Raw genomic sequence first — 10610 nt, 5'->3', positions numbered from 1 at the left:
TTGGCGGTAAGGAGGAGGGGGAGGTACCGTAACAGCTGAATGGCTACACAGGAGGGAGGAAATGTCGGAGATAGACATTTTGAGTATGTATGTTTGCAGTCGGAAGTCTACTGATATGTATTCAGCTAAGTAATAGATGTGAATAACCATAAATACCAATTTGGGGTACTGGTGTGCCTGATTTTGCAACTGATGAGTGTAGGTAAAATTGTTCAGGGCTAGAATCGGTAAAACCTAAGTTCTCAAAAAGTGATTAATAAATTAAAATGGAGACAAGGTGGAGTCATTGTTGGACAAAATTGGTAATGGGAGGACGTAGAGGAGGTGTCGGGGTGAAGGTGGGTGTGGCAAAGCTACAAATAACCACTCTCGCTGCTGGGGGATTCTTCACTTGGTTCCCCTCCCATTCACCCAGCGGGTCAGTTGGGTCTTCTCGAGCAGCTCCACCACACCAAAAAAGTCAAGCCTACAGCCATGAGCAAGTCCTACTCCTCCTCGGCCCAGACGGCCTCATCTTACCGTCGCACCTTCGGTTCTGGTGTCAGTTCTTCTCCGATGTCTTCCCTCTTCTCCCCTCACGGAGGAAGCCGCAGCTCCTCGACCCATACGACTCGAGTGTATGAGGTGAAAAGCGGTGCGCCTTCCTATTCCAGCTTCAGAATGTCCTCTGGTGGCGCCGGCCTGGGTTCCTCCACCGCCGTGCGCACCTACGGCGAGAAACTCGACTTCAACCTTGCTGACGCCATGAACCAGGACTTCCTCAACACAAGGACCAACGAGAAGGCCGAGCTTCAGCATCTCAACGACCGTTTTGCCAGCTACATTGAGAAGGTCCGTTTCCTGGAGCAGCAAAACGCCGCTTTGACGGTAGAGATCGAGAAGCTCAAGGGCCGCGAAGGACCTGGGCGTGTGGCTGAGATGTACGAAGATGAAATGAGGGAGCTGAGGAGGCAGATTGAAGCTCTGTCCAACCAGCGTGCTCGTGTGGAGGTGGAGAGAGACAACCTGGCTGATGACCTCCAGAAGTTGAAGCTCAGGTAGGTGAAGACCCAACACAAATGAGATAAGTTTCAGTACAACATTGTGATGCACAGACAAGCAACGGTGTTGAGTTGAGACATTGAATCCATTTTAACTGGCGATCGAGTGATTGGCTTGAGCCTCTCCAAGTCCAAATGGATAGGATGTCTATTGTCATCAAAGGCAGCCAATGGGTACATTCTTTAAATAAGATTAAAACCGAACAGAAAAGTAAATTTTGTTTCCTTAATTTCAATATTCTGAGTGAAAATATGGCAAAGTTACTGTAAGGTCAATGTAAAAACAGTCAATGAAAAATACCCGCTCTACTATAAACTACAGTATATAACGAGTAATTTAGCGATTGTGTTACATAAGTCCCATTGTTTCCACTTTCTTCATTGCAGACTACAGGAGGAGGTTCACCAGAAGGAAGAAGCTGAGAACAATCTGTCTGCCTTTAGAGCTGTATGTCATTTTTCTTCTATTCACTACCTTTTAAAATCTTTTTAGTTCATTAAAACAAGTTCAATTGTTATCTAGGATGTGGACAATGCCACCCTGGCCAGGCTGGACCTGGAGAGGCGCATTGAAAGTCTGCAAGAGGAGATTGCCTTCCTCAAGAAAATCCATGAAGAGGTTTGTTTAGCTGCCAGTTAAAAATATCTTCTGTAGCTGCTGACGAATGAGACCAAGTTAAATAGACTAAATCAGATGCTGGCGCGTAGTTCAGTGGCTGCAACACGGCAGTAACTCATTCACTGAACTCCATAGAAGACGCCTTTTATTCCTCAACTCTAACCTTTGAGAAATTCTGAACAGGGGTTAGCTTGAAAAGAGCAGGTCAGCTGTTGTCTTTTTCCACACTGGGGAAAGAAAAGGAGTGTATGCATGTGAACAGATGCGAAGCTATTTATACCTATTGGTTGATCTACAGGGTAGCTGAGGGCAACCAAGCTTTTCCTGTTAAAATGGATCAGTAGTGCTTGGTTAAATGAGACTAACTTCAGGCTAATTTTGCTTTCAAATTCATCTTTGTCGTGGGCAGTGTTGAAAAAGTAATTTAATGACTGATTATGCCTCAAAAAAAGTATTCTAGTTACTTTACTGATTACTTTATTATCAAAGTAACTAAGTTACTTTAAAAGTAATTTATCACTTTTTACCGATTTTTCTCCCTTTGCTGCTTCAACATAAGAATGACAACAGAAAAATGTAATCGCATGTAGTTGACCTTCTGATAAATGAATTTAAAGGGGAAGATCAGAATTTTTCACATAAGGCTTACTTTTCGCGCTAGCAGAAGTTTAATTAGTCGATGGAGTTGATTTCAACCACCATTGACTCGCACTAGCTCAGCCACTCCGGAGCCCTGAAACCAACAAATAACTGATAAACTGGAATTTGCTCCCATCAACTCCACCAATTAAACCCTGCTAATTCGAAGATTATGCCTAATGTAAAAAAAAAAACTGAATTTCATATCAGTGCCAATGTAAAACAATGCAAATTGACTGCACAATAATCAACAACACACAAATGAATTGCACAGTGCAATAAACACAAAGGTGGGGGTGGGCGCGCGCCGAGGATGTGCGCGCACAACCCGGAAGTACACCGTACACAAAAGTGGTCAATTTTGCCACAAAACACACATCCCAAAGATGCTAAACGAGCATGTCACCTCACAGTATAAATGTGCAACACTAATATGATGTAAGCAATGCTTGCCAACTTGTGCGATGATGGCCCGTCGTTGCAACGGCAAAGCTACGAAACAGCCGCGCATTTAGGGTGTCAAACCTATCGCTGATACCCCCACAGAATGAAGGAAAAATACTTTCATTCATGGATGTACACAGATCAACATTCCCTCGCACATCTCAACACTCACCTCGAACGTGCACCCGTGCTGGCAGCGTGGCCCACGCCTTTCTCAGTCCCAAAACACTTAGCGCATGTGACTCGAGACCAAAACAGGAAGTAGCTGTGAGCGGTTACCATGGAAACAAACACAAACACGTTTTCTATTCAAAATGCTTTTCGTACATGACTACAAAATTCTTTATTCAACATACATTACGAGGCAATAACAAAATGGTAATGCACAGACACTAAGGAAACTAACTTTAATAAGATTACTGGTTTGGTAAAATGAACGCGTTAGATTACTCATTACTGAAGGAAAATAATCAGATTACAGCGTGTTACTGACAGCACTGGTCGTGGGCCACATAGTAGTTCTGGTTTCCTTTGGAAGGCACTAATCGCCAACTAATCAATTATCAAATGAATCAACTACTATATTGCTGGTCAGTGACTCTTATTATGACATTGTTGAACTAGAAATTGTGTAAATCCACTTTTCTGAGTGTCTAAATAGCAAATATACTCGCATATATTTTTCTTTTTTTTTTCCAAAGAAAAAAAATCATAAAAATGTAAATATTCTTTTTCAGTTCATTTGTTTTAAAGTTTTTGTTGAATTACAAAATTGAGAGAAAAAAACATTTTCTCTTTATATTTGTTTAATTCAGTGGTCCCCAAACTACGGCCCGCGGACCGGATACGGCCCGCCTCCACATTTGATCCGGCCCCCTGAACATTTTTTTTTCTTCCCCCCAATAGTGTTATTTATTTCCTGTTTTTTTTCTGTGAAGATCCCAAAGAGGGTTATTTGGTTATTATCTATTTAATTAATATTATATTATTCATTCATTCATTTTCCATGCCGCTTTTTCCTATTATATTATATTATATTATATTATATTATATTATATTATATTATATTATAATTATCTTAATTTTATTTACATTTGTTCCGTGAAGAATCCAGAAAGGGTTATTTGATTGTGGCTTTCTGAAAAACAATACATTTTTACATTTAGGCACTCCTGCAATTGTCACACTTTGTTTAAAAACTGACCCGGCCCCTCATCAGAGAAGGGAAAAGTTAGGTGGCCCTCACAGGAAAAAGTTTTGGGACCCCTGGTTTAATTTTTCTGTTTATCTTGTTTTGTTTGTTTACTAAAAGAAAAAAAAAAAAAAAAAAAAGGGAAAACAGTAAATTTCATTTTTAAAAAAAATATTTTTGTGGATTTTTTTATTTTTAATGAGAAAAAAAAAAAAAAAAAAACGATAAATATTCTCTTTTAATTGTTTTTAATCTTTTTTTTTTTTTTCAATTTTACACTTTTAAAAAATAGGGGAAAAACAGTTAATATTCTCTGTTTTCTATTGTCCTTGGTAATTCATATGGAAAATGTGGAAGTCGAAGAAGCATAAAGTGAGCCACAAAAAATGACGTAGTGGGCCGGATCTGCCTTTGGCCGGCAGCTTAAGTTTGACACCCGTTCTATATACGATACAAACAATCTGATAATAATGATATTTCAGTGTCATTATCACAACGGTAACCATACGACTCTCATTGTAAATGACTGACTCGACAGGAAATCCGTGAGCTGCAGAGCCATATCCAGGACACTCAGGTGCAGATCCAGATGGACATGTCGAAACCCGACCTGACCGCAGCTCTTAGGGACATCCGCATGCAGTATGAGGCCATTGCCGCAAAAAACATCTCAGAGGCTGAGGATTGGTACAAGTCGAAGGTAGAATAACTCATTCATTGTCGTAAGTCTTTTCACTCTCAGAAAAGTCCCTTTAAAAGCTTTAAGGGTTTATATCTATTTTACCAATACAAGGGTTAAACTACAATGCCCTTTCTTCAGGTTTCAGATCTGAACCAGGCTGTAAGTAAGAACAACGACGCCCTGCGCTCTGCCAAACAAGAAACCATGGAGTACAGACACCAGATTCAGTCCTATACCTGTGAGATTGACTCACTCAAGGGCACTGTGAGTAGCACATTCAGTGTCTCATAATCATATTTTTTTCTTGACTTATCCATCTATTCTCCTAGTACTGTATGTTGTCATAATTCCTAAGCTTCTTTTTAAAACTTAGTATTTTTCCACATGTCTGCTCCTCCAAAGAATGAGTCTCTGCTGCGTCAGATGAGAGATATTGAGGACCGCATGGGTCGCGAGGCTGCCGGTTACCAGGACACTATTGCGCGTCTGGAGGAGGACATTGCCAAGATGAAGGTCGATATTGTATATTCCATCCATTCAATCTCCAATTGATGCATAAAATCACAAATTCAGATCACAGATAATATGCCACGCTTGGTGATACTCATCAAACTAAACACCTGCTGCTGTTTGTCGCAGATGGGTTTATTTACAGTCGTTGCAGAGTTCGAATGTTTGGGGAAGGTGTTGATTTGATGACGGCATTTGTTTTCTAGGATGATATGGCCCGTCACCTGAGGGAGTATCAGGACCTGCTCAATGTTAAGATGGCTCTGGATATTGAAATCGCCACTTACCGCAAGCTGCTGGAGGGAGAGGAGAGCAGGTGTGATATTCTCATGTGCAGCCTGCAAAAATTCACAGTTTGGAATCGCAAATTCGTGGATTCGCGGTTGCACAGTAATTGTCAAAAAACCAACAACAAAAAAACCCCAAAATGAAATAATACCTATTAAAACTTCAATGTATGTCTAAAACAATTCATATTCACATTTCCTTACACATTGTATTGTATCTTTGTGTTATTTCATTTTCCAGGATCACCACCTCCATGCCTGTCCAAACTGCTTATTCCTCTATTGGTTTTAGAGGTAGGTAAAGCTGACAAGCCTTTACACAAATATACCCTAAAACCATCATAAATTCCATACGAAGGGATACTCGGCTAAGTATAACCCATCCCCAAACATGGGGTTTGCTATTTTAAGGCCATTACATAATAACAGTGCCCCCACCATCACTGTGTGGGGATTTATGACATGTAACCAACCCTTGCGGCTTTCTGCTTCATAGAACTGGTGCTTGGGCTGAGCTGAGTCACTAGTGACATTAAGTTAGTTAATTAAAACGCTAAAATGGGGGTGCATGTTTCATCCTAGAGACCAGTCCTGAGTCTCAGCCTCAGCGTCCTTCCGAGATGCACTCAAAGAAGACCGTTCTCATCAAGACCATCGAGACACGTGATGGAGAGGTTAGAAGAAGCACACATAATTGCATACATAACTATATGCACACAGACTTAAGTATTCCAATTTTTTCATATCCAGTTGATACAGTGAGGGGAATAAGTATTTGAAAACCCTGCAATTTTGCAAGGTCTGCAACTCTGAAATTATGAAATTTTCAAGGTAGATGCTTGTCCACTGTGAGACGATCTAAAAAAAAAAAACAATCCAGAAATCACAGTGTATATTTTTTTAACAATTTATTTATATCATACTGCTGCAAATAAGTATTTGAACACCTGTCTATTATCTAGAATTGTGAGCCTCAAAGACCTGTTAGTCGCCTTTAAAAAGTACAGCGAATAAGTGGAGTGGAGGTAGACTTTTTGAGTTGGACGTGTGACTTGTTTGAGTTGGTTAGCTGCATATAAACACCTGTCCACCCCATACAATCAGGAAGACTCCGATTACTAACATGGTCAAGACCAAAGAGCTGTCCAAAGACACCAGAGACAGAATTGTAGACCTCTAAAAGGCTGGATAGGGTTACGGGGCAATTGCCAAGCAGCTTGGTGATATAAGATCCACAGTTAGAGCAATTATTAGAAAATTGAAAAAGCTAAACATGACTGTCAATCTCCCTCAGACTGGGGCTCCATGCAAGATCTATCTCGTAGTATGTCAATGATCCTAAGAACGGTGAGGAATCAGCCAAGAACACCACAGGAGAAGCTAGTCAATGACCTGAAAGGAGCTGGGACCACCATTTCCAAGGTTACTGTTAGTAATACACTAAGATGTCATGGTTTAAAATCCTGCATTGAATGGAAGGTTCCCATGCTTAAACCAGCATATGTCCTTGCCCGTTTTAAAATTGCCAATGACCCTTTGATCATCCAGAGGAGTCATGGGAGAAAGTCATGTGGTCATATGAGATCAAAATGGAACTTTTTTTAATCTCAGTTCCACTCATAGTGTTTGGAGGAAGAAGAATGATGAGGACCATCCCAAGAATACCATCCCTATTGTGAAGCATGGGGGTAGTAGCATCATGCTTTGGGGGTGTTTTTCTGCACATGGGCCTGGACGACTGCACTGTCTTAAAGAGAGGATGACCAGGGCCATGTATTGTGGGATGTTAGGGAACAACCGCCTTTTCTCAGTTAGAGCATTGTACATGGGTCATGACTGGGTCTTCCAAAATGACAAATGCCTGAAGCAGATAGCCAGAATTACCAAGGAGTGGCTTCATAAGTCAGTCTCCAGACCTAAACCCGATAGAGCTTTGGAGGAAGCTCAAACCTGATTGATCTAGAGAAGATCTGTGTGGAGCAGTGGTGCAAAATCCCTGCTGCAGCCTCTGCAAACCTGGTGAAAAGTTACAGGAAACGTCTGACCTATCTAATCAATCTTGAAATCTATGGATACTGAACCAAATATTAACATTGATTTTCTAAGGTGTTCAAACACTTACATTATTTGCAGCAGTATAATACAAATAATTTGTTAAAATATTATACACTGTGATTTTGGGCTTGTTTTTTTGAGATCATCTCTCACAGTGGACAAGCACTTACCATGAACATTTCAAACCTGCCCATCATTTCTAAGTGGGGGACCTCGCAAAATCACAGGGTGTTAAAATACTTAATTTACTCACTGTATATTTTGTGAGACTCGTCCCAAAAATGTTTTTACAGTATTTTGGGAAAGGATTAAAAAAGAAATTGCTGTTAACGGTCAGTATGATCACCAATGTTATTTTTGTGGGTACTTTTGAAATTTAGGAATGCTTATTTACACCTGACACTTGTTTCTTCAACTCTTATGTTCTTTACACCACTACATTCTTTACTCTTTTGCTGCCATTGAAGGTAATAAACATCCAATCCATCCTGTCAAAATGGATTGGTTGTCTATTGCCGTCAATTTGTGATTAGATGGGAGCTTTGCAAGGCAAAGGCCCATTTAATAAAATTCCTCAACATTATTCTTATGATCATCTTAATTTCCGCCCAAAACCGTTTGACCGACCGGCACTCTTCAGATATCAAAATGACTGGAATTCTCGTGCGACGCAGGGAATTTTTCGAATGACCCCCCCCCCCCCAACGTTTTGTGTTTGTGTGTAAATGTGTGTTTAAGAAAAACAACAACAAAACTAATTTAAAAATCTATCTAGTCCTACAATTTTTCAAAATTCCAGGACAGTAAGGAGCGTAAAAGTTGTAAACAGAATTTGCAAAAAAATTACAGTTCCCTCGAAATTCGCCTAATGGGATGCCATTGACAGCCATGTATGTCAACATTTCCCATTCATTTTCAATGACAAAAAAACCTGTGTGGTTGTGATTTTTCATCAAAAGCTTTCCCTTACAGCCCATTGACATTCGACTGGCACCCAAGTAAGTCGATGCCATTGACAGCCATGAACGTCCATGTCATTGACACCAATGTACGTACACAAGTGACTTCGAAATGTCCCTAAATCAACAGGAAGTGACCTAATATCAACAGGATGTGTCCCCAAAATGTCCCCAAATCAACAGGAAGTGATTCCAAAATGCCCTAAAACCAACTGGGCGGGTCTTAGATCTGTATCAACCACAGCAAAGCTATAATCACAATTTCTCCAGAAATCGCAGTTTCTAGTTTAATATAAAATTCCTTCCTCTTTTGCTAACTATCCTAAATGAGTTAATCATATACAAGAAACAACACATTTGATGAAAACCAGGTGCACAAATTATCTGCAATATACCTTGGTCCTTAATGTTTTACAATATATATTTATTTATTCTTTGCTGTGTTTCTCAGGTTGTCAGCGAGTCCACACAACACCAGCAAGACATCATGTAACCAGGTGGTGATTCCATGAAAAAAAAAAAAAATCGACAATATGTTAACCAAAAAAATTAATAAAGATGATAATAACAATAAAAAAAATCTTAGACATTTTACCACAGTAGTATGACAAACCTTGGTCAGAGCGACTGTGGCGGCACATTTTCCACATTTTGTTTGTACAAATATGCATTCGTGCAGCTGGCTAGAGAATGGCTTGTGTTGATGTTAGAAGCTGTAGCAGAAGTGGGCGAGATGGCAGTTAAAATGTCAAGAAACATCTCATAAAAAAGGAACTAAGTCATGTGTGACATTATGATCTTGGCCTTGTGCCGAGAGCGTGCGATTATGTGTGCATGGGCGACCATGTGGAGCTGCTTCACTCTGACTAAAATTTCAAAATAAAGACATTTGTTATCAGAAATTGTTCAAGGTTCTTCTGACCCGACAAGGAGTTTTAAAATCGTTGGTGCCCTCCCTCATGTAGCTTGTGCGCACTACATTTATCAACTGAAACAATTGCCTTGCCACCAAGCGTAGCATTTTACTGTGCACATCTAATTCACTCTTTGACAAAGTGGGGGCCCCGTTGAAATGATCAGAAACGGTCGGCGTGAACAATGGCCAGTTAATGAGCTGGGCCCTGCTACAGTGAGATCTACAGTGCAGCATGTGTCTGAAGTTACTGGACTGAAAATGTTAGCAGAGATAAGAAGCAGACGGGGGAGGAAAAAAAGAATGCTAGAAGAAAGCGCGACTGAGAAGGCAGCACAGCCGGTGAGCAAGACAAAGAGAGTGCGATGTTAATGAAAGGTTACAATGGGAGGGAGATAATCACTGAAACAGAGAGAGGACGATAGCAAGCAAAGTCATTTCAAAGCTTTCGGTCAGTGTTGTTAGGCCAAACTTTGTGCCACGTCTCCAGTCAGTAAAGATATATACTAAGAAGTACTTGAAAAGTAGTATATACCGTGCATTCTATTTTTTTCCACAATGCTGGCATTTGACCCTGGTAAGATCATTTTGTTGCTTTATAGAGAAAGTGAATATTTTTGGTAATAAAAAAAAAAAAATTAAACAAAACCATAATATTAAAGGGCAACTGAAGAGCTTTTCGGATTTTGCTCTTGAGTGTTTTACTCAGTTGAATTGTATTAAATGCATCATTCGCTGTCTCAAAAAGTACATAAAAAAAAAATAATAATAATTGACCGCATAGTTTTTGAGTTATGGCCATAGCAACACCATAGCAACGAGGGACGCGCTGTCCTGCCGACCGCTACCTCATGACGTAACTTCCAGGAAGCCTCGCCACCACTCTGAACACGGAAATATAGCACCACGCTATCCTCGCCATATATTGCAAACATTTTCTGGGTTTTACTCGTGGGATTCGTCATGCCATCTCGATATGTAGCGATGAATTGCTCACAGGAAGACTCGAGACTCTAGGAGTGGTCCAAAAAAACTTCTCCTGCAAAGGTTGAGACCGTTTTTGTGAGCATGCATACAGGTCCCCAATCGGCTCATTGTTTTCATCATTTCAGCCACAACAGCTTTGAAAACCTACAACAATGCAACCTTGGTTTTACAAATACGTAAGTAGACCCTTACCTTTCTGATTCTAAAATTTGATGCACTTCTGTTGATAAACGAGGGGGACTCCTACAGCCTGTTTTTTGAAGCGCAACATTTTTTGTTGCTT

General features: G+C 40.3%; 1 protein-coding gene across 1 annotated transcript; it reads left to right on the top strand.

Annotated features, from left to right (window-relative positions):
* The first annotated feature begins 390 nt into the window (after nt 1-390).
* Nucleotides 391-9300, top strand: LOC130927429 (desmin-like). The gene is made up of 10 exons (XM_057853248.1): nt 391-1037; nt 1428-1488; nt 1564-1659; nt 4473-4634; nt 4755-4880; nt 5019-5129; nt 5333-5442; nt 5655-5707; nt 5996-6087; nt 8879-9300. The coding sequence occupies exons 1-10, from the start codon at nt 475-477 to the stop codon at nt 8918-8920; spliced, it is 1416 nt and encodes a 471-aa protein (XP_057709231.1). The 5' UTR covers nt 391-474; the 3' UTR covers nt 8921-9300.
* Nucleotides 9301-10610: the final 1310 nt, after the last annotated feature.

The sequence above is a fragment of the Corythoichthys intestinalis genome, chromosome 12, assembly GCF_030265065.1.
Source record: "Corythoichthys intestinalis isolate RoL2023-P3 chromosome 12, ASM3026506v1, whole genome shotgun sequence".
NCBI classification, from domain to species: domain Eukaryota; kingdom Metazoa; phylum Chordata; class Actinopteri; order Syngnathiformes; family Syngnathidae; genus Corythoichthys; species Corythoichthys intestinalis.
Note: the sequence above shows the minus strand (reverse complement) of the source record. Positions and strands in the feature narration are given on the sequence as shown.

Coding starts and splice junctions, on each gene's coding strand:
- LOC130927429 (XM_057853248.1), top strand. CDS start 475: ATGAGCAAGTCCTACTCCTCCTCGGCCCAGACGGCCTCATCTTACCGT. Junction 1,660..4,472: donor TCAAGAAAATCCATGAAGAG/GTTTGTTTAGCT, acceptor CTGACTCGACAG/GAAATCCGTGAGCTGCAGAG. Junction 4,881..5,018: donor TTGACTCACTCAAGGGCACT/GTGAGTAGCACA, acceptor GCTCCTCCAAAG/AATGAGTCTCTGCTGCGTCA.